We start from the raw sequence: 25,102 nt of genomic DNA, 5'->3' as shown, positions 1-25,102 counted from the left end.
ATTTATTTTTACCTGGGATTGTTTTTTAATGTATTTACTAAAAATTCATGTAGATCTATGCCAGTTGAATCTGTGTATTCTTGACTGGAATCTAAAAAACAACAACACAAAAACCCAGTATAAAGTTGCTTGAATTACCTTATAATCCTTATATACATGATGTTCATCTTAATTTTACTGGATTTAAAAAATGCTCCTCATATAGAAAAACTGATAAAGTAAGAAAGGGGAATACTAAGACTAATTTGGGTCAATAAAATTCTTCTACTCCTATATAATTTCTGCTAATTTATATAGTATATAATCTAACCTAACAAATAACAATATAACATATTTTCTGAGTTTTTGAAAAATCCTAATATGTACTTACCACTCTCCTCATGCTCAACATGTCTTCCTTCAAAGAAAAATTTCAAATAATTTAGATTTAAAGATTTCTATTAGAAAAGATAATGCTTAGTTCAGTTTCATTGGTGTTACTACAAATATAGAATTTTGATGTGGTGAAGGAACAAGAATTTTAATTGTGGAAGAGAAAAATACTTCTAGGTCCAACCTACACTAATAAATAAATTTAAAAATCACAAGTTTCATCTAGAGTCTATATACCATAACTCACTGACCACACTGTTTTAAAAACACTTGTATTTACTTGTTTCATTTCAATATGCTCAGGTTTGCAAATGTTAACTGGGATCATAAAAAAACCGCTATTCTACTTCAGATACTTGTTGATAGTAACAATGTATATTAAAAAAATAATAATAATAAAAATTACAAGAAGGCATATATAAACTTAAATGCTCTCTAAAACTTAATCGTAAACTAAAACCAATGGAAAACTCTTTAGGTTTCTTTTTCTTTCCTCCCAAATTAAATTTTTGCAACTGAAATTTTTTCAATTTGACATATTATGAGGACTCCAAAATATCAGTGATGCTGATAGTTAAGACTCTCTGTACAAATTTCTTGCAAGTAAAAAAGTAAAAAGTATGTTAAAAAAAAAAATGACAAAATAATAGCAGAAATAGAAACAGATTAAAAGTAATTAAAATCTTAAGTGGTTTTATAAAGTTCAAGTGGACTGTACTTCTTGCTTAATGTAAAAAAGATAAATACTCTTTTTTTTTTTTTTTTTTGAATTGGCTTATTGCATGTTTCTTTTCCACTGATTTCTTTCAGGGTCCTTTTAAAATGATTTGCTTACAAACCAAATCACCATTTGATTTTGGCTTATCATTAACTAATATGTTTTCTTTGCAAATACATAATTTTTTAGAATCATAGATCCTAGAAAATTCTATTGAGTTTATCAAAGATACCTTCATCTTTTCTAAATAAAATGTAATATTGGAAATTTCATTTTATATTTTTGGGAGATCATACAATATTTTTCTAGCATTAAAAGACTTCTTTTCAAGTATTTTGCAAAATGGCCTTTGAATTCATCTTCTTAGATTAACATTTTCTTTATATAATATTTCTTACCAGCTTAATGACTGGTCAATAAAAGGTTTGAGGCCCAAATTTTTAAGTTAAGTATTAAATTTCACTTCAAGTGTTCCTGTAAGGATTTTAAAACATTATACTCAGAAATGTAATATTTTGGGGTCATATTTTTCAGAAGAGAAAAATTTACCCATTCAAGCTGGTACTTCTTACACTCTTATGTATTTTTTTTTAAATTTGGACTTCTGATAGTAAGATTTGTATAGTAATATTCTGAGAAAGAATGCACAAAGTATTATGGTAATTTACATATTTCAATATGAACATACCAAAGACCAGAAAACACAATCCATTACTGTTATTACACTGACTGAGGCTCTTAGTGCTGTTGCTGTCTTCTTTGTAAAATGTTTTGCTGAATTTGAGTACAGTTAAAATTATCTGCAATGATGATTTTACTACTTACACAATTCACATGGGCTTTTACCTGGCATAAACAAAATGCAACTTAGAAACAAAAGAACTAGATTGCAAACCTCTTGATAACATTTTTCTGGGCAACTTATCGCCTTTTTCTTTTTCTGCTTCATCTTTGGAGGGTTTCTCATCTTTTTCAAATGATTGTGTTAACTGGATCTGGATTTTCTCCTGCTGAAAGATGAGATAAATTGTTAAATATTAACAAGTTTAGCTACTGTATAATATTTGTATTAAGTTTTGAGTAATAGAAAATATCCTGAAGTTTTAAAAAAACAAAACAAAAAAACCTACTGTTTTTCTGAGAAAAGGAGATACATTAAAAAAAAAAAATCAAAATATAAAGTAATTAATTATACAATCTTATCAGATATACAAGTATGCTTGAGAGATATCAAAGATGAACTTGTAAAAATTGTAGTTTGTAAATTATTGCAGAACTTAGTTTGACTAATTATATACCATATATTTTTTGGTCAAATTATTGATTTATGTAACTTTAACCCTTTAGAATATGTAAACTTAGACCTTCAATTTTGTCCAGTTGTAAAGCAAGTGGAAAATTAAAAATACCATTGATAACAAGGCCACATGACATAGTAAATAAAGGGCTGATTATAGAGTAAGAAGACTTGGATGCAAGTATGACCTCTGGGACACACTGGATGAAGATCATGCATGAATCACTTGGATTTCTTAGTTGCTCTAGGCCATGTCAATCTAATATTGGTAAAATAAATTTAACTATGAAGTCATATTAATACTCAAAAAAAGTTTGAGTACTCAATATATGTTTGTACTTTTAACCGCTACCTTTTTTATTACTTTTGCTTTCAAGATGATGCACAGACAAAAATCTTATACAAAGCCAAATATAAATGATGTTATAAGATATAAAAATCTGCTATAAGAAATTTCCCTATCACTTTTTTCAATTTGCCCAGAGAAGAGATAGAAGGCTTCCACAACATTTTTTCCTTTTACATTTTGCTTAATTTGTGACTGATTATAAAATTTCACCCAAATCATCAACATATAGTTTTTGAATGCCTACTAAGTTCCAGGCTCTGTGTGAAGTACTGAAGACCACAATGCAAAAAAGAAATGACTTCTCTCATGGAGCTTACATTCTTCTTCTTTTTTAAATAAAATTTATTGTATTTGAAGAAACAGAATAAGAGAAAAGAAAAGCAAAAAAGCAATACAAAACAAAATGAAATGAAATAGAAAAAAATCGAACATTATTATATATCCAGCAGAACATCAGGGAGGATTCAAAATATAGCATAACAAATACCAATTTGAGAAAAAAAAATACACACACATATTAGTAAAAAGAAATTATATTCATGAGTGCCTGTCTTTCTTTACTTCCTTGGAAATTATTCGTTTGTTCTCAGAGTGCTGCACACCTTTTTTACTCTATTCTTTTTTCCTTCCTTTCATCCCCACCTCCACACAGACTATAGTGACAAATATTTTTTTTTTACAAACACATACACATACTCACTTCCCACCACACATTTTATATTCTTATTAAAAAAAGCTTATATTCTATGAGGGGTGTGAATATGTATGCACACTATGTTTAATAGATAGTTACATCCAAATAAGTCTAAACACTAATAATACAAAATAAATCGAAATTAAACATAATTTTGGTAGTGGAGACACTACCAGCTTAGAGAAGAGATAAAGAAAGGTCCCTTTTTTTTTTTTTTAGGGAAAGGGGGCAGTGCCATCTGAGCTGAGCTTTGAATCAACTAAGGATTCTAAAAGACCAAAGAAAATAGAGATTCCATGGCAGGTATTTTGCAGGATGCTTAGAGGACCTTCATTTCTAAAATATATAGAGAATTAACTCAAATTTATGAGAATTCAAGCCATCCTCCAATTGATAAATGGTCAAAGGATATGAACAATTTTCAGACGAAGAAATTGAAACCATTTCTAGTGACATGAAAAGGTGCTCCAAATCACTATTGATCAGAGAAATGCAAAAACCCTAAAAGAAAACTCTGAAATACTACTATACAGTGCTCAGTTTGGCTAAGATGACAAGAAAAGATAATAATTATTAATGTTGAAGGGGATGTGGGAAAGCTGGGACACTGACACATTGTTGGTGCAACTATGAATGGATCCAGCCATTCTGAAGAACAATTTGGAACTAGGATCAAAAAGTTATCAAACTCTGCATACCCTTTGATCCAGCAGTGTTTCTACTGGGCTTATATCCCAAAGAGATCTTAAAGGAGGGAAAGGGACCCACATGTGCAGAAATATTTATAGCAGCCCTCTTTGTAGTGGCAAGAAACTGGAATCTGAGTGGACGCCCATCAATTGGAGAATAAATGATGGTATATTAATGTTATGGAATATTATTGTTCTGTAAGAAATGACCAGCAGGATGATTTCAGAGAGACCTACATGAATTGATGCTAAGTGAAATAAGCAGAACCAGGAGATCATTATACATGGCAACAAGACTACACAAACAATCAATTCTGATGAATGTGGCTCTCTTCAACAATGAGATGAATCAAACCTGTTCCAATTGTTCAGTAATGAAGAGAGCCATCTCCACCCAAAGAGAGGACTGTGGGAACTGAGTGTGGACCACAACATAGCATTCTCATTCTCTCTATTGTTTGCTTGCATTTTGTTTTCCTTCTCAGGTTTTTTTTCTTTCTAGATCCAATTTTTCTTGTGTTGCAAGACAACTGTATAAATATGTGTATGTTGGATTAACATATACTTTAACATATTTAATATGTATTGGACTATCTGCCATCTAGGGGAGATGGGAAGAAGAAAAGAAAAATTTGGAACAAAAAGTTTTTCAAGGATCAGTGTTGAAAAGTTATCTATGTATATGATTTGTAAATAAAAAGCTTTAATAATAATAATAATTTAAAAAGTTACTTAGGGCCTGAATTAGGGTAGTGGTCATAATAGTGGAGAAAATCGGATTTTGAGAAATTAAGCTTAATCCATTGAAGTTTACTTCTCTGTTGACACTGAAGGTACTATCTTCTTTTAGTCATCCAGGCTTGCAGCCCTGTATCATTCTTAATTTCTTTCTCACTCTTGGATTATATGTTCTCCCTGGTACCAACTCTTGTGGTTTCTACCCTCATAATGTCTCTCAAATATTTCTTCTTACACAGCATATACTTGTTATTCATCAATAAGTCCATTTCAAAACCATAATCCTATAAAATCCAATTTTTCTTATGCTTTATTTAGAATCCTAGGAAAATGTGAAGTATAACTTAGAGGATTAAAACTGTTCACACTTCAGTAGTTTTAAGTATAATTTAAACTGGATTTCCAAGTGTATGTCAACAACTACAACTCTATAATTACTTCTAAAATAAGCAAGAATCACCATTCCATTATGTAGTAAAGTTACTTTTTTTTTTAATAGATCACAAAATTTATAAATCTTTTAGATGCATCTGAACTTTTCAGATCTTTAATTATATAGCCTTTAAAATATCAGTTTTCTAATACAAGTGAATTAGCAGTATTTAGAATGCTATCTATCATAAAAGGTCATGATACTACGATCAATTAATGATTTTTTTATTTACAGTTTTGAGTTCTTCCAGAATAAAGAAGTATGAGAGTAAGATACAGAGGTAAAAGAAAATAGCTCATTAAGAACTAAGTCTAATACACATACTGTCTTCAGATTCATTCAAATATCTTAATTTGTTTCAATATATGTTTCAAGTTTGATGGAGTATAGGAAGAAAAATATCACTTTTGAGCAGCATGATCACATATGTACCCAAATATATGAAAGGGTTTCTTTAAGTCAAAATTTTTACAAGTAAACATGTTTATAACAGATTGTGCCAACTATTTTCATTATTTGAAGAACTTTTAAACCTTTTGGTAAAAACAAAACAAAACAAAACAAAACAAAAAAAACTTTGAATAAAGTTAAATACTGCTCTGGGAGGTCTCCAAATGGATGTACTTTACTAGTTCAATGGTTTTTATTTTTTCTTTTCTGGACAAACCTCTAACTAGGAACTTGAGAAAACATTAATAATTTAATATTTACTTATTTATTCATTGCTTACTTTGCTGAGGATTTCCAAGACAAAAAAAAGAAAAAAGAAAAAAAAGAAAAAAGAAAGAAGGATGTTGCAATACAGGAGCCACCTGCCAGTGGCTGCTGGAGGTCTAACTCAGACCTGTGGAATGGATCTCTTCATGTGAGAGGATGATGATGTTCAAGGAGATTGAGAGGCATGTGTTCTCTGACCTCCCCACCGACAGGCAGTTGCATTGTCTGACCTCTCTCCTTTCCCCTCTTTATTTCATTCCCAATCTGCAACACCTGTGTCAGTAAAGGCTGCTTTGCAACTCCTTCAAGTGTTGTAATTCACAGCTGTGGAGGTTCTTGGAGAACTGACCTGCCCCTTCACCTAGGCATGATCCTCAACAGAAGGAAAGGAAGGGAAGAAATGGAGGAAAGGAAGAAAAAAAAAAAAAACATTCCTACTCTCAAGGGGATTACATTCTATAAAGGATAGACAGTACAAATAGGTGGCTAAGTACTATATAATTTGGTGAGAGAGGGCTCTAACAATCTGTCTTCATGAAGGAGGTTGTACAGGGGCTGAGCTTTGAATAAAGTAAGGAGTACAAAAAAGTAATGTGAAAATAATCCAGGTTTGTAGCGACTATTTAGTATATGACAGGAGATGGAATTTAGGCCAATAGTTTGGTAGGCATGTTGAATGTGCAAAGAGTCAAAGTCTTTCAGAAAGGTAGCCTTTAATGCTATATTGAGAAATTTTCCTTTTATGCATAAGCAATAAGCAATCACTAAAAATTTTTCAGTGGAGAAATGATATGGCCTATCCTATGACACAGGAAGATTATTTTCAGAGCTAGATAAAAGATGTACTAAAAAAGTAAGAGACTGGTAGTTATGACAAGGGCCTGAAGGAAATATAAGTTGTATCAGTGAAGAAGTGTGGAGGTAGAACTGATAAGATAATTTAATTTGGATGGTTATAAGATAATGAATTTTCAACCATTTCATTCTCATATAAATACACAGATAGAAGCCATTATCTTATATATAGTAAGCACTGCATGTTTTCACTTCCAAGAAAAATCTTTAAAGCTTTTACTATTCACTACTATAAGCTATAAACTGCATTTTATCATAACTTTATGATAACACAAAACTAAGTGACATTAGATAATGATAATGCTTTCTTGGGCTATTAGGCAAAATGTTTTTATTTAGGGCTAAAGTCCATCTACTATTGACTTGAGAGTGTGACCAAATAATACTCCTTTTAAAGTAATTTCAACTTTTAAAATACTGGCAGAAAATACTCCAGATAACTGTGACAAAGGAAGTAAATATAAAGCTATCACTTCTACCAAACAATACCAAATTTTATTCTGAAAAAATATAAATATATCTTGGTTAACTGAAAGCTTATTACTACAAAGTTTCAGAGTATTATTAAACAGAATAGTTTAATAATAATAATGATTATGACAACAACAATAATAGCTAGCATTTTTATAGCACTTTGAAGGTCTACAAAGCACTTAAAAATATATCATTTTATCTTCATGAGAACTCTAGGTATTATTATTATACTTATTTGAAAGATGAAGCAACTGAGGCACAAAAAGGTTAAGTTACTTGCACAGGGTCACAAAAACAGTAAATATGTGAGACTGAATTTAAGGTCTTTCTGACTATAGATCTAGTGCTCTATCACTGTGTCCCTTAGCTGGTTCTTAATTGTTTCAGAGCAGGGACAGATTTTTTGATGAACCATCTATAACTGTACCATTTTTGACCAATTGCACATACCTGCATAGCATAGATATCTAAAGGGATATGTCATCACAGAATTATTTATTGATTTTACCTCCAACCAAGTGTGATAACCAGCAACAGACAAAACTATTAGAAAATAAAAGTTAAATTCTATAGGTCAAATAATTAAGGGGAGAAAAAGTAAGGCAAGGAGGAAAAAGATAGTGGAATCTTAAAAAAAAAAAAATCCTTTCAAATTCTGTAAGCCTATGTTACATATTGGAAACTTCCAAAATTACTGTTCACTAGATAAGAAGCAGTTTGATAAGTACTAAAGCTGAAAGGCTTACCTAAGAGGAAGATCGGGGTTCAAATCCTACTTCTGACATATGCTGCTTGTATTGACTCAAAACAATACACGTTAAACTCTCAGTCCTTTATGCAAGTGATGTCAATATTTTTGAGAGAAGGGTGAGTGTCAAGGCCACTACTCTGTATATAAGGATCTCTGAAATATGTAACAACTTAGAGAATCCCATATTATCGCTATCTATATTTTATTGTATTTTCAAAATTTTGTTGACTATGTCCCAATTAAATTTAATTTGATTCAGGCCACAGTAGGGAAAGCTATAAGCCATCATATCAGGTCACATGTTTAGCATTTTAGCTTTAGGCAACAGACCAAAAATTGTATTATAATTGCAGATCTGCATTGGTAGATTGAGACTCCTTATTGCGAACTGTCTCCAGCAATGAAACCAAAGAATTTAAAGAGTTTAAAAACAGTTCTGAAATAAAGATTTAGAAGGTGACACACATAGCTTAGCCAAAGAATACAAATGTCTTTTCTCCTCTTTTCTGAAATAAATGCTCATTTTCCTCTGGTACTTTATTAAAAAAAAAAAACTGTAGTTTTTCACCTGCTTTATGCTTATAATATCTGATTTCCATATGTTTACTTCATACTAATCATGGGAACACGAACTATGATTTTTTTTAGTTCTATTCAATTCAACAAGGACCTAGATTATAAGGCACTCAATTTAAGAGTGAGACTTCAACAAACTGTGATTCATTTAACATAAGCATTCTCTGGAAAACTCTTATTACTGAAAATATAGCCAGATACAAAATTAAGATTAGTATGGAATATAGTCAAAATATTAGTTTTCAAGCTAATCCTAAACTATCAATTTCATTATTATAGAATAGAGATGAATCAGAATTAAGAGAACATTACCAAACTTTATTTTATGTGATAATCTTAATCCCATTTTAAAAATTAGGTCTACTGATGAACAGAAAAAAAAGTACTTCAATTTTTCTTTCTTGGGAAGAAGTGCTATCCAAGTAATGAAAGGGAAATTATAGGTAAGAGAAGAAAAAAAGTTGTAGACAATTCACAAAACATATCCTCACATGCTTAGAGGGACTGAGGGTGGTATTACAGGAAGTTAGATGGATAAGAGAGAGTATAAGAGGGATAATGATTCTTAAATCAGGTAGAGTTTGAAACTGACTAGTAAATCTCCTTTGACCTATCGGGAAGCCTTGAGGTAAGGAATTCAAATTTATTTGTAAACCTCAAAAGAACTATAATTCTGGAATTACGATCAAACTTTGTGCTAGGTAGGTCTACTTGAGGGAAAACTACTAATTTGTTTCTGGGTTATTCGGCATTATACCCCGGAAATTCTTATTTTAAAGAATGCATAGGATTCTGAATGGGTTAAGATGTAAACCTGTATTATGAAATATACATTTTATCCTATAATTCAATTAAATTACAATTAGTTTAAAAGGGCTAGGAAATAAAATTCTATGATTCATTCAAGAATTTTCATTGATAAAATGAAGATTTGATTTTAGATAAAATAATCTCTTTCATTTTAAAATTATACATAATGATAACAGCATATGCCATTACCATATCAAAACATCTATCGCAGTAAGCCAAACTTAAAATAGATATTGTCTGTCTATTAACTTAGAAAATCACAACTAAACATAATCAATAACATACCATATCTTTATTTTGTTAAACATCTTCCAATTACATTTTAATGTGGTTTGGCTAAGATGGGGAGTCTTATAGCTACATGCAGTTCCAAGTTTGATAACTTTGATCTACAGAATTTACAATTTTACAGTTGTAATCATACTTTCATTTGGAAAAGGAAGAATTCAATTATTATTCAGGATAACTGAGCAAAGCTGTCAGAAATTTTAGCTCAAATCACCATAATATCTAATTTAGCCTCAGACCAATAACAGGTTTTTTAGTTAAGTAGTTTCTTACACACAAATAAATGGATATGTGGCTTACTGAAAGAGAAATAAATCAACATACTTTCATGAAGAAATCAAAGCCATTTCAAATTGACTATGGCCCTGTCAGGAGATTTGACTGACTTGACCTTGGAAAATAGAATAAAATACTTAAAGGATGGATTGTTTTAATTTCATGATTTCTGTATTTTATTTTACAGGGAAGAAAAAGGTAAGGAACTTCAGATAGGACAACTGGAAAAACATAACATCCCATCCCATCATTCTATATACAAATTGTCTTGTCAAAAAGCCAATTTTTCCTGAGACAAATACCTTGAGTTTTAAGTAAAACAACACAGATTTGTTTTCACCCAAAATTTTCACCAACATTCCATGGTAACAATATCAGTTTGACCTGTTTGTTCAAAACAAAACAAAATAAAACACTGTCCTTAGCTTTCCAAAAGGCATTCTCCAGGGAATACATGATTTCTGTCATGTCTTCAAGTTTTATTAATTTTACCTGGTTATCATCCTGTGATATCTCCGCCGTGGGAGCTGGTGGAGATTCTTCACACACTGCAAGGCTCCGAACTAGCTTTAACTTTGAACTTGACTAAAGAGAAGTATTTATAATTAACACTACATTTCACAAAACTAGGGCATATCCAAAACCCCCTAAAGAGGGCCTTTTGTATTTCTTTATAAATAGTTTCTGCCAAATATAAAAGTAGATGAAATGTACACAAAGTTAAATGTATCATTAAGCACTACTAATCCCTTTATTAAAAGGGAAAACAAGCAGTTGAAGCTTTGAAAATCACATAGCATCAGCAACGGGTATAATTCTATTTTTTAAAAAAGCTAGCCAAAACCCAACAAATGGTAGGAAGCTACTTTCTCTTGCTATGGAAAAAAAGCCATCAAAAGTATAAAGCAAATGCACAAAAGCAGACAACTAGGCAAGACAACCCCCCCCCCAAAAAAAGCTTTCTGCCAAAAACAAAATATGGCAAAACTAAGTTTAATGTAATTAATTTATGAAAACAAGAATTCATCAAGCATGAAGGAAGTCCCTTGACATGCCAGCACACCCAAGTATTTACTATACCTTTGACCTTTTTCCTGTCTGTCCAAACGACTGCACTGGCCGCTGAATATTGGGTATAAGAGAGGTTTGTATTAAATTTTACAGTGAAATAAGAGGATTTTATTAAATATACAAGTTACTACAGAAGAACTAACCATATGTAAAAAATAGAGAAGGAAAGGTCATTGTTAGTCTAAGAATGTTGTTTTCTCTAATCAAGTGTGTGTATATATAGATCTTGCAAAAGCTTATATTATCATCCAAAATGGTCTTATAAGTTGGCATTTTCTATTAGTCTATAAATGTAACATATCAAATAGCTTCAACAACATTTTCTATTTTAATTCAATTGTAACTTTTTTAGATAGCAGCACAATAAAAGATTCTCTAGTTTTCATCTTGTAATAATTAAATTAAATCTTGTTTAAAAAAAAAAATCAATTGAGGAATTTTAAGAAATAGCATGTACCCAAGTAGGAACAAAAATGGAAAACAAAAGAAGAGCAGTTTCCAAATTTCAACCTGTGGAGGTAAGAATGAATTTCTACTTCAACATCGACTATTTCCGCCCCCACCCCCCCCATGGAGTTTTTTAACTGATGCAGTAAAAAGCACAGGGCAATTTTCTTGTCATTACTCTTGGAATGAGCAACTGCTAAAAGTGGCCTTGACTCTGAATAACATAATTAGAACCCACAATGGCAGAGTTTCCTAAGGTAATTTGTCTAAGGACCATTTACATTTGGATTGAAAATTACTGCTAGGACTTAGAAATATTTGTCTTATATGCTTATACAGCCTAGAGGTTAAGAGTTTAACAGAGAAACTTCTGAGCAACTTAGAAAAAAAAATTATAGTCGTTAATTCTCAAGTATGTATTTACATGTTAAAAAGAAAAATCACTAGTATTATTTTTTGAATCAGTTCCTATTCAAAAGAAAAAGTGTGGGAGATGCTATGTTTAAGCAATAGTTCTATGACTGCTCTGGGATAGTGGTTTAGAATGGGAAAAAAAAAACAAAAACAAAACCAAAAACCACACAGGATTTAACTTCTAGTTCTTGCATGTCACATTAAAAAAGGAGTATATTCTGAAATCAAGACCCAAACCTGCAAAATTCAGGAACAAACATGATACAAAAATATGCAAAATGCCGAGATAAAAGCACTGAACTATGGGTTAATGTATCTTCACTTTCAAGATTAGGTGAAGTAGTATGTTATAGTTAAATAAAACTAGTTTGGGAGTCATAAGACTTTTAAATCTGAATAGTTGACCAAGGGAAAATAGCCTACTTTGGGCCTTAAGTTTCATTTTCTGTAACATGGCAAAATAAAAAATGTTTGCATTACTATCTACCTAACCAAGTCGTTTTGAGCAAAGTACTTTGCAAATCATAATGTGCCAAATAACTTAAGATAATGCTTCACTATTTCACCCTAACACACAAATAACAATAAACCCCCTTTTGTCAAAATAGTTATGACACTATATTCATTATTCAATTAGGAGCTAAAATTTATTCTTGAATAATGCACGAATTTAGGGAAACAAAACTCCTATCAAGAACCCTAAATCATCACCAAATCATATCAGTTTACTTTAGAATAGGCTGATGAAGTTGCTCTACCTAAATCAAAAGAAATAAATTATATTAAGTGACTTTAAATAAATGCACATATGCATGGGCACACAGCATGAGCTTAGCAAAGTTGCCAAGAAACTATTTTACATTTAGTTACCTTCACCCACTCTTCTTATCCTCCCCTTTAATTTGCACAATGAAGATTACTAATTGTTTGGAAGTAACACTTGTATCTAATATTAGAAGAAAATGGAGGCAGAAATTTGATATTTCAGGGTCAGGATTTAAAAGAATAACAATTTTTAAATAGGATATGTTGTTGCTAGGAAAAGACACATTATGATTAATGTGTTTATTTAAGCCCCAAGGGAATAAAAGGTCAAGAGAATAAATTGGTCTGTAGTCTTATTTAACATAGAAAAATAAGGGGAAAAAGAGGATAGCTTTATATTTGCACTTTTTTACAAAGATTTAAAAGAGACAGCTGGTATGGAAACCACAAACCTAAACAAAATAGTACATCCACATCAATTATTGCATATAGACTTGTTGAAATGATTTGTAGTGACACAAGAAAATATTCAACAAAATAGACTGCAACACGATATATAAAGCATAGTAAACTAGCTTGCCTTGGTTTAGATAAATGCCTTTTGTTTCATCTTCTTCATTATGAATTCATAAGCCAGTCGACTGCAAAAAATACAAATCTCCCATATTTCATATTACACTCTACAGCAAAATTTTAGTGCCCACTTTAATCTTAAAATTTAATTTTACCATTTCAGGGATCTGCAGCTTTTTAAAAAGGTCTGGGGAAAACTTTTACTTCTCAGGTAATATATTTTGTTTCATATTATGGAATGAAGGCAGGAAAACAAAATATCCTATATCAGACCTTAATTTGAGAAGATGCCACAAATTGTTCAGTGACTATTAACAAAGGAGAAAAATGATGTGTCAATAAAGAATTTGGAGTCCAATTAGTCTAGCTACCCATTTATTAAGCAATAATTATATGTAAGGCACTGTATTAAATGTAAAGTTTGGATTAAGTATATGAAAACACAATGAGTAGAAAACAAAGACATTTTAGTTAATTTATTGTGGTACACTTCAAAAAAAGGGCTAAGAGGTAAAAAGACAATCTTGTTCTGTCAAAGAATCTTTTAGTTTGCTGATAAATATTAAAAGGGAGAGGAGAGTCTGAAAAACAATGAAGATAGATGGAAATTTCTTACTAATCAATAATAAAAATGTATATCTCAAAAAAAAAAAAAAAAAAGAATATCTTTTAAAATTATGACAATTTTAAACACATTTCAAATTGAATTTCAGATGACCAAACTAGAAATATCCTGGCCTGTCTATTTCTAGTTGGTAGGCAGAGTGGGCTTCTGAGTCACAGCAACTGGGCATTATATGAGTTTATACTGGAGGATAAAAGAATATAGCTAAGAACTTGGGACAGAACAATTACCCAATCAAAGAACTGAGAGCCCAGCAATCAAGGAATTCAATGATGCTAGGATATATTCTATATGTTTAACAAGTGGTAGTCTGTTATTTTCAGAGAGCACTGTGAATGTCTGGTTGGTTTTTTTGGCTGTTTAATTTATAGGGAGTTTCACTTTTTAAGTATTAACTGGTATTTTTCTATGGTAGAGTGCCACAGGGATCTAGTTCTTGTGATGTTCTTCATTGTTCATCAATGATATGAATTAAATCATAGGTGACATGCTTAAAAAATTTGGAGATGACACAAAGCTAGGAAGAATTGTTAATATGATGGATGACATAACTAGAACAAAAAAAATCTTGACAGGTTAGAATGATAGGTTTTGTGTAAAAAAATTAAATCTAATAGATATAAATTCAAAAGAACAAATCAAAACCTCATAAAGTGGGGGAGGTAGACATGGACTTCTACTTCTTTGGGAATGATTAGCAGTTGTTCTTGCAGAACCATTCGAAGATTCATCTATCTCCAGTTCTGGGCAGAAACTGAATGTAAATAGATTTGTGAGTTGTGAGAGCAGGGAGTAAATGTGAGTGAAAATCAAAATTGAAAAATGTGCTTTATTTGGAAGTATAGAATTAAAAGATGGTAAGATCTCCAGCGAGGGATTTTAAAAAGGAAGGAAAACTAAAAGAAAAATGGAAAAGATATGTACAAATTATAAAAACAAACCTTTCTCCCCTATCAGGTATACTGGAACCATTCCTGAAATTACTTACAGGAAAATTAAAAATAGCACTAATGAGATTAAAAAAAGGAGATGGATTTTACTGAATGAAAATATTCTGTTCTAAGAATGATACCATTTTGAGGATCTTGATGGATCAATATACAAAGATGGAAATGATAATAAAAGCTTGGGGGGGGGGGGAGAGGAAGAAACCCAACCAAACCTTGGAACCTTATTAATATTGTAAAAAGGGAACTGAAAGAACATTGATTAACTACTGACCTATTTCTCTAGCCTTTGGTTTGTAAAGTATCTTTGTCAGTTCTCTCTATATAAACTGAAGACATCTAGAGCATTATGAGTAGAGATCAAGCAAGCTTTCAGTAAGTGATATTTAATTAAGTATATCATATTTTCACAAGTGATTTTCCATTTTACAAAAATAATAGAACACAGAAAACAGATTATCCTTGGGAATATATTGCTTGTTGACTATGAAAAAACAGCTCATTTGGCAGAGCAAAAGCCACTTTAGAAAATCTTTTCCATTAGGTGTCACATGAAAAAATGCTCCAAATCACTATGGATTAGAGCAATGAAAATTAAAACAAGTTTAAGGTCACCTCACACCCATCAGACTGTTTTTAAAAAGACTGAAAAGGAAAAATGACAAAGGTTGGAGAGGATGTGGGAAAATAGGTACATTAATGTATTGCTGGTGGAGCTGTGAACAGTCCAACCTTTCTGGAGAAAAATGTACAACTATGCCCAAAGCACTATAAAAGTATGCATATCTTCTGATGCAGAAATACAATCACTATGTTTGTACCCCAATAAGATCAAAGGAAAAGAAAAATAACTCATATCTACAAAAATATTTCTAGTAGCTCTTTTTGTTGTGGCAAAGAATTGGAAATTGAAGGGATGCACATCAATGGGGGAAAGGCTGAATAAGTTATAGCATATAATTGTAGTGGAATACTGTTATATTATAAGTGGAAAATTTATATTAAATGACAGAAAGGGAAAATAACTTGAACCAGGAGAACAATGTTCTCAGAAACAATAATATTGTTAATGATAATCAACTGTGAAAAACTTAGAAACTCTGATCAATACAATAATCCACAATAATACCAAAGGTCTAATGATGAAAACATGTTATCCACCTCCATACAGAGAACAGAGGGATTCTAAGTTCAAATTGAGGCATCCTCCCGCCCTTTATTTGTTCTTGAGAGTTCATGTGGTATTTTTTACAAGACTTTATGTGTAGACTTAACTTTTTTTTTTTTTTTTTTTTTTTTTTTTTGCATTCTCAATGGGTGAGGAAGGAGGTGGAAAGGAGAAACTTTGGAATTGAAAATAAAAATAAATTTAAATGTGTCTCCTGTCCATACACAAAAATCATTCACTATTCTTTATAAGAACAGAAATAGCCCTGTTCAGTCAGGTACAGAATAAAACATAAGAGATGGAAGGATTTTTGCCACTGTAAGACAATTCAACACAGAGCTCAAACTAAAGAGGAATTATCTGTGACTGATGAACTCTTCAAATATTTCTGTTTGAGAATGACTATGTGATTATTTCATGCTACAGAACACTGATAAACAAATCATAGAGTTTGTCAACGAATATATATTAGAAACAATATAGATGAACAGCAAGTTGGTGCCAGAAAATTTAAAAGGATACTTTAATTGGAAAGTGTTAACAACTTTGATAAATATGTATGGAAAAAAAGGAATGGAGGAAGAAAAAAAATGGAGTAAAGAGTAACCATTTCCCATGGCTTACAGGTAATTCAGAACAAAGAAGTAGACCATTTTTTGTGAGACCCAGACTTAGAATGGGGACAGATCTTTAACAAAATCTAGACCTTCTATTGTCTTAAGGTCATGGTAAAGATAATATTTGCAAAGAACTCATGAATTTTTAAACTGTATCTTCAAAATTAATATACGCTTTTTGCAAATTCCCCTATATTGTCTAATTGCCAGTGGAGAAATAGTAGGTGAACAAATAAAAGACTTTCAACATTCTTTGATGTCCTGTGGCTGGCCTGTAATAATAGAGGTTCAGAACTTGGTTTGGGTTTGGGCTTTCTCTGGTGACATTAATATAATGGTAACAGCAGAAGTAGTATAATCTAGATATTAACTTTCCCTCAAAAAAAGAAGGAAAGTGCTACTTTAGAGATAAACACACAAATCTCTTTCCTTTGGCAAAAGTGAGGAACTATGGATGTGGAATCAATGTTGCATATACAGTAGAACTGGCTAATGGGTTAGTTAATTTTGCAGAACAGATTTCTTTTTTGCTACACCTTTTATTCTTCATTATAATCTATTGCTTTTTGTAGAGAGGAGGGATGAACATATATAGAAAATAAGAGTGACGTAAAAATAAGATACAAACATTTTTAAAAGAAAATTTAAAGTTGTATAAAAGTAAGAGGGAAGAAGTAGACAAAGAAAAACATTTATCAAGTATAAACCCTAGTCTATCATGCTCAACTCACCAATCTAGATCTTTATTAAGAGTCTTACATAAAGGAAAGGCAACTTCTAAGATAAAGTATTAACAGTGAACATGCAAGATTTTGTAATGGTTATGTAACAATAGACAATATCTTCACCATTTCAGAGTTGACTTAAGTGAAGATGATTTCAAATCCTACCTCCAACATATAAATCAGCTATAGAACCCTAACCTTTCTTAGCCTTAGTTCCTCCAAAAAGGATATAAATAGCTTCATAGAGTTGTTATGAGGATGAAATAAGATAACACACACAAACCTAAAGTGCTACATAAATGTTAGCTATTACAATGTCAATTATTATACAAGTAATAAAATATAATTATTGCTACAATTATAATTATTAGCTATTACGCTAGTAATAATTAGGATATTTTTTCTATTATTAGAACGAGTAACAGGCCAGTAAAAAGAACAAATGACAAGTTCTAAAAATATGGTTAGAAACATTAGCTAGTTATTGATAGAAATTTAGTAGATCTGTGGTAGTTTCCATAGATCTTAGTAATAGAAAATATGCTACATATAGCTGACCTTTTCAAGTCTGTTTTACATACATAGATGTGATCCACAAGTAAATGAGATATAACTTATATCAAAAAGAAATCTTAGAAATCTCTTAGTTAATTCACCCATCTTTAAAGTTACATCAAAATAAATACAATTTTATTAAAAGACCTCAGATGCTGATAATGCTTGTAATTACAATTACATCTTATCTATCCCACTATTTTCATTCATGGAAATTATTCTACTATTATAACTTCCAGATCCTTTCTCTATCCCAATTTTTTTCATTGCTTACTTAACTTCACTTGCCTCTTTTAATGAACCTGGATCCTATGGGAAACCATTAAAAGTATGTGCCATGTTTAATCTGAAATAAACCCATGATTTCATCTTTGGGTTATATTCCTTTCAATGAGGCAGATTTCAATGTTTCCACAAGATGTCATCCTGTGTGATTCTTCTCTGTATTTTACTACATAATTTTCACAGGATTTATTAAATATGTGGGAATCTGTTCTTCCTTTTCTTCTTTGTTTATATTGAGGGGAACAATGTACCATTCAAACCGTCCATTTAATTTCCTTTATTCTCTGTATATATCTGTATATCTATATCTATATCTCTGCCTCCTTTCTAGGCAACCAAATTCTTGGTAATGTCCTTTATATCACTTCTTACATGTAAATCATTGTTGGCAACATGCAGATCATGGTGCTCTAGGATTTTGAATCATCACCAAGAAAATGAGTTCTAAGGAGATGAGTTTTTATAGGAGTGGACAGTTTAGAATCTTTCAAAGTACTGCACAATTGCCCTTGTGCGCCCAGCTCACACATTCTTCTTGCTCAATTCTGTACTCAAGGAGGCACTCAAAGATACTAAATGTTTCTGAGCAGTGGAGTTTATATGATAGCTATATATTTATATATGTGCACTGGCAAACCTAATCTGGAATGGCACTTAGAAAAGATTAAGGAAGTTACTTTCTTATACTGCTAAAAGTCCACTGGATCTGAAATCATGAATTCATAAATCCAGAACTGGGAAGGGACCTCAGAGACCATCTAATCTAATCCCCTCATTTTATAGATGAGGAAACCTAAATTCAGAAAGTTTAAGTCATCTGACCAAGGTCACACAGGCTAATAATTTATCTGAGGTGAAATTAGAGCTCAGGTCTTCTTATCCTAAATCAAAGCCATTGTGTTCTTCCTAATGTAATAGATGGGCTTGAACTGATTTACTTCTCTGCCAAGTCCAATTTCCTACATTGCAATTAAAATAGGACTTGCTAACCAAGTGAGGCAGATAATTAATATCTTTAATTTTATGCTTACCTAGCATGTGAATTATCTAAATGTCTATTTTAGAGAAGTATACCCAGATCTTAAGTTTAAAAAAAAAAAAAAAAAAAGGAATTGTCTGTTAATTCCTCAAACAAAAATGGACAAAATATAGAGAAAAACTAAAAAGAATACCAAAACTAGTCATTCCTTTTTCTTTTCCTTGAAAGAAGAAAAAAACTAGAGGTAGGCAATACTTTAGAAAATGATTTATAGGGGGCAGCTAGTTGGTGCAATGTATAGAGGATCAGCCCTGAACTCAGGAGGACCTGAGTTCAAATCTGACCCCAGTCACTTAACACTTCCTGGCTGTGTGACCCTGGGCAAGTCATTTAACTCCAATTACCTCAGCAAAAAAGAAAAAGAAAATGACATAAATAATGACATCAACTGGGGCTAACTGGTCTTCTGGATGATTTTGATGTGTCTGCAAAGCTTCCTTTACGTGACATGTAATAAGTGCTTTGTAAATCTTAAAGAGGTATATAAATGTTATTTGGTGATGGCTCTTAGTACTAGTAGCAGTAGTATTACTACTTCCTCCACCACTATCACCAGCTATTCCCAACTGATGGACATAAGGTTAAAGAAATTTTTTTTGGTTTCTTTTATTTTTATATCACCATGATTTTCAAATATGTTCCATCCCCATTTCTTTTAATGAATAAGGAAAAAAGATAAAAAAGTTTATCAAATCAATAAACTAACCAAGTCTGATAGAATATGAAATATCACATACTCATGACTCTCTTACTTTTGCCAAAACTGAAGGAAGTTAAGTTTTTCCTCTTTTTTCTGTAGGACTAAACTTGGTCATTGTTACTCACACAGTACTTACCTTTATTTGTTCTTTACATTTCTATTATTTCCTTGATTCTGCTTAGTTCATGTTAAATCAGTTCATTTCAGTTGTCCTGTGTGCTTCATTACAGTTTTCATATCCAATATTTTTTATGACACAGTGATATTAAGTCCATTAAATTCATGGTACCACATTTGCCTAACTATTCCCAATTCAAAGGCATATATCTCACTCCTAATTCTCTTTTGCCAAAAATGGGGGGGGGGGGGGGAGAACCTGCCATAAATATTTTTAATTATATGGGATTGTTCATTTTTTTAATTTTTGAATTCCATGGAGTACTTTACCTAGTAGTAAGATCTCTTGTTCAAAGATACAAACATTTTAGTCACTTTCCTAGAATAATTCCAAACTATTTTCCAAAACAATTGGACCAGCTCATGGCTCTATAAGTTTATCAACATGTTCATCTTTTCATAACTCTTCTAGCATAGACTCCTATATTTTTTTTTCTCCTTTATCAATTTGCTTGTGTTTTTTTTTTAACAATTTTAACAAGCAAATAAATTTACTTGTTTCTATCTCAATTACCAGAAAATAACATTCATTAATTAAAAAAAAGAAAGAAAGAAAGAAAGAAAGAAAGAAAGAAAGAAAGAAAGAAAGAAAGAAAGAAAGAAAGAAAGAAAGAAAGAAAGAAAGAAAGAAAGAAAGAAAGAAAGAAAGAAAGAAAGAAAGAAAGAAAGAAAGAAAAAAGAAAGAAAAAGGCTTTTTCAAATGAAAATGCTCACAGTATTATCCGGTAAGTTCTTGTTTAGGAACAAAAGAGTTTTTTGAAATTGAATATATATTTACTTTTCTATCCCTTGTTACAGACTACCAATGTCATTGCTACAATCAACAACAGGAATATACTGAAATACAGATTTTCAACTAGGGATTTATAACTGGATAAATTTTAGAGGCTCTTCTAACTTCCTCCCTCTCCCTCTATTTTTCACAGGAAAAATTAAGCTCATGTACTTTGAAAATAAGCAGAACATAATATTTTTGGGGGGGGAGAAGGAGAAATAGAGCAAAGATGGGAGAGAATAGAACAGGACATTGCCTGATCTCTTCCTAAGCTCCCCTTAGAATCAACATTAAATCAAGCTTTTGATTGAATTTTTGGATGACAGAACCCACAAATATATATAAGTGTAACAAATTTCCATTGAAGATATCTTGGAAGGACTCCAGGAAAGTTCTGTCTCAGTTGGGCAGGGGGAAGATGGGAAAGGATGACCCAGTATAGGGAGAACCCATATGGGGAATTACTGGGAGGCTCTTAAAATACAGCAGTGTTGGTTACTTTGTGTGGTACAGAAGGCCAATGGATCAGCAGACTTCCTGTGAGACCTCCAATGCATCTGGTCAGACCCATTCAGTATAGGGAGGAAGCCTGCAGCAGCCCCAGCCCTGGCCCCAGCACAGGCAACTGAAAGCCCTTAGAGGAAACTTGGACAATTCTCCCCTATGTCTTAAGAGCAAACCTCAACCTTTAAAAATGAGCAAAAAAGCAGTTCTCTGACTACAGATAGCTATTATGGAGACAGGGAAGAACAGAATTCAAAGCCTGAGGTTACTAAAAGCAAAAAGCTTATAAAGCCTCAAAGGGGGATATGAAATAGTCTCCAACTCAAAAAACTCTCTTGGAAGAATTAAAAAAGACTTAAACAGAGTTAGAAGAAAAATGGGAAGGAAATGAGAGCTTTGCAGGAGAGTTTGGAAAGGAAAACACAGAAACTAACTGAAGAAAACAAGTTTTTAAAAAATACATTTGGTGAAATGAGAAAAAATTATACTGAAGAAAACCACTTTTTAGGAAATAGTTTTGGGGAAATGGAAAAAGAAAAAAAACTCCTTGAAAAATAGAATTGGTGAAATGGAAAAAGAGAATAAGCAGAATAAAATGGGAATATATGTTATTATTCAAGGTACAGTAACCAGTACAGTGTATGAAAACTAGTGTTATTAATGATGATTCTGACATATTCCTTTTGGATCACCAGAAGATTAAATTACATTTAGGTGTGAGAAAAATTTATTTTATTACTTTTAAAATTTCCTACTTCATGAATGATATCCAATTTAGGTCCTTATTTTTTCTAGCTGTTTTATCTTTAAAAAGGTTTTTTCTTTTCTTCCTTCCTTCCTTTAACATTTCCTAGGTTTTCCTTACCTTTACTTATTGCACACCCCTTTCCAGAGCCATTACTTTTAAGAATTTCTTTCACAATGAAGAGAAAAACAAAAATCAGAAAATTAATATCATGGTAAAAATAACTCAATGTTTATATGTAATGTACATAGGCAGAGACTTCCTATATCTGCAAAGAATCCCAGAGGAGATCTTTTGCTATCTCTGATATATGGCCAAACTTGTTCTTTATATTTTTGCAACATCTAGTTTTAATTGTTTTGTGGTTATTCCTTCTCTTTATGGTGCTGAAGTCATTGATGTAAGATTGTTTTCCTGGCTCTGCTTGGTAAGTTTCTATTAACCAGAATGTTTTATTTTTCATATTTTTCATTCCCTACCATGCTGGATAAGAGAATATTCTTCTTGTGACTTTGAGCTATTTAATCAACACAAGGATAAGCCTTGTCATGAAATCATTATTTCTGATGTTGAGATAAAATTTTGTTTCATCTATTATAACATTTAATAGAGTTTAAAAAAAATCCTCATATATGTATATTCCCCCCCCAAAGTTTTTAACTGAAAGGTAACTGTCACAACTTGTAGGATCATATTTATGTTATAAGAACTTCCCCATACACCAAATTACTGTTTCATGTAAATTCAGGGGGGAGTTAGGAGGGAGAAACAAAACAAAAATAAAACACATCAGTTATATCTACAGTACTCTTCCAAAACACAAGTTCTACACATGTCCATCTAAAAGTCAATAATGCCATTTAACTTGGTTTAGCTTGTTTTAATATAATAAAGTATTATATGCAGTAATTAAGAATGCTATGCACAGATCATTAGAAACTTTTCTTTGAATGTGGATGCCTACAGAATCCCAGTCTTTCAAACTTTTCTATGTGACATTTCATTTGAGAAAAATAAATTCTAAGACCGAAAAAAAGAAGTTATAGATGAATCCCCCCTTATCCTATATATCAAAGGACTACTGAAGTACTAATAGGCTCCTGACCATTTTTCAAGGATTATACAATGTTAAAAATAAACATTTGATTAAGCTGGTCAGGATATAGTAAAACTTCAAATTCTTTTCTTTCACTTCTCCTATTACAAAGAAAATGAATCACAATTTCAAAGTTAAGTTAGGGTCACTAGATTTGAGTCCATTGGGATAAACCCAAGTAAGTTACCCCGTCTTTAATGATATGTATAATTGTAAAATTAATTGTACTATAGTTGACAACTTGTTTAATAAATGGGGATAGCTAAGTAGAAACTTTATTTTTCGTTTCTATTTCAAGAGAACCACAATTTTGAACAACAAAATTACAAAAGAATTAAAATCTGCTCTGGGAAAGAAAAGTTTCAATAATCTTAAAAAAAAAAAATTCTTTTTAACTTCCTAGAAAACTTTTACTTAATTATAACTAATCACTGAAGTGATACATTCACATAAATTCTATGAACTTTTTGTTGCAGATCAAAAATATAAAAACATATATACTTTAAACAAATACCTGAAGCTACAATTCAGATATAGTGTTGCCCAATGTTGCTTATCAGTTTTCCACAGCCACTACACTGAGACTGAAAAGCATATTCTTACATTTCTCAATATCCCTCTCCGCTTAAAAGGCTAAAAACTTAAATAAATTGTATGTTTTAAAGTAACATTTTTGACAAACCAAAAAAACCTCCAAATTTGTCCATTATGTGATTTACTATTGTTATTTATCCATCTTAATGCTTTCTTTATCCATATATCCTAAATATTACTTTCAGATCAGAAGTTCTTTCTGGTGGCCTGTCTTCAACATTGAGACAAGCTCAGGGTGCCAAGAGTAACTAGCTAGCTATTTATCTTTCAATAGCAATTATGACATTTATTTCTATCCAGGATAGGATATTCCAATTAAGAAAGAAGGGGCTTGATTTGCTTTTTCAACCTTTCTATTTTCAGAAAATGCAGGTTAAATAACAGCTAAGCCTTCATAAACCAGATACTCAGATTCTGATAAGAAATTTTCATTCTATTTAAAAAAAAACCAAAACAATTATTTTCAATACATAATGAATGATACAACTAGAACAAAGAACTAGCATGCTCATACCAGATGGCTGATATGGTCGGCAGCAAACACTGAAGAGACATACCAGAATTTTAAATGATGAAAATTACATATCAATAAAAAACCCCAAAAAATATTCATTGAAGACAACATTTGATACCAGGAGGAAAATCCTTACCTGTAAATCAATTTTGCTGTCAATACAACGTTCATTCTTTTCTGCTGAAATCTTCTCATAGTTTTCTGATTTGATAAGATTTTCGACTCTGGTTGCATCTTTCATTTCTGCCTCCAAACCCTTCATTGTATCAGTTCCATCTTTTACAGTAACAGTATCAGACATCCTCATTAGAGAAGGTTATTTTAGAATCCTACAGAAAACTTGAAGCCTTTGAAAGAGAAAGGAATACATGATTTTTTTTTTTTAAATTCCTTGAGGTGGAAATATTTCTCCAATTTAAATGTATCAGAATGGTATATGCCCCATGAATTAATGAGGATATATTTAGCTCTAAAAAACTATTAGAAAAATTCATTCCTAGAATAATTATTTTTCTCCTAATTTCCATGGAGATTTTTATGATTGGAATTTGTCATATATATATATATATATATATATATATATATATATATATATATATATATATATATATATATATATAAATAAAAATTTTTTTTAAATTTTCCTTGTAATACTTTGAGGGAAAAACAACTGAAAGACAAGGATAGAATATTTCACATTAAAAAAAAATTGAGGAAGTATCTTTAGTT

At 31.3% G+C, this 25,102-nt stretch overlaps 1 protein-coding gene across 17 annotated transcripts in view; it reads right to left on the bottom strand.

Annotated features, from left to right (window-relative positions):
* R3HDM1 (R3H domain containing 1) overlaps positions 1-25,102 on the bottom strand; it is a 92,195-nt gene that overhangs the window by 63,659 nt on the left and 3,434 nt on the right. For 9 of the 17 annotated variants that reach the window (XM_074301904.1, XM_074301906.1, XM_074301907.1 and 6 more), the window contains exons 2-6: positions 24,510-24,720; positions 11,118-11,159; positions 10,530-10,622; positions 1,986-2,100; positions 13-91 (exon numbers count right to left, since the gene is read on the bottom strand). In XM_074301904.1, the coding sequence (XP_074158005.1) occupies positions 13-91; positions 1,986-2,100; positions 10,530-10,622; positions 11,118-11,159; positions 24,510-24,680 (500 nt within the window). In that variant the 5' untranslated portion in view covers positions 24,681-24,720. Of the gene's footprint in view, positions 1-12; positions 92-1,985; positions 2,107-10,529; positions 10,623-11,117; positions 11,160-24,509; positions 24,721-25,102 lie in introns of those variants that run through there. The other 8 variants (XM_074301905.1, XM_074301910.1, XM_074301916.1 and 5 more) reach the window with 4 other exon arrangements.

The sequence above is a fragment of the Sminthopsis crassicaudata genome, chromosome 3 (assembly GCF_048593235.1).
Source record: "Sminthopsis crassicaudata isolate SCR6 chromosome 3, ASM4859323v1, whole genome shotgun sequence".
Classification (NCBI taxonomy): Eukaryota; Metazoa; Chordata; class Mammalia; order Dasyuromorphia; family Dasyuridae; genus Sminthopsis; species Sminthopsis crassicaudata.
This window is presented reverse-complemented; position numbering and strand designations above follow the sequence as displayed.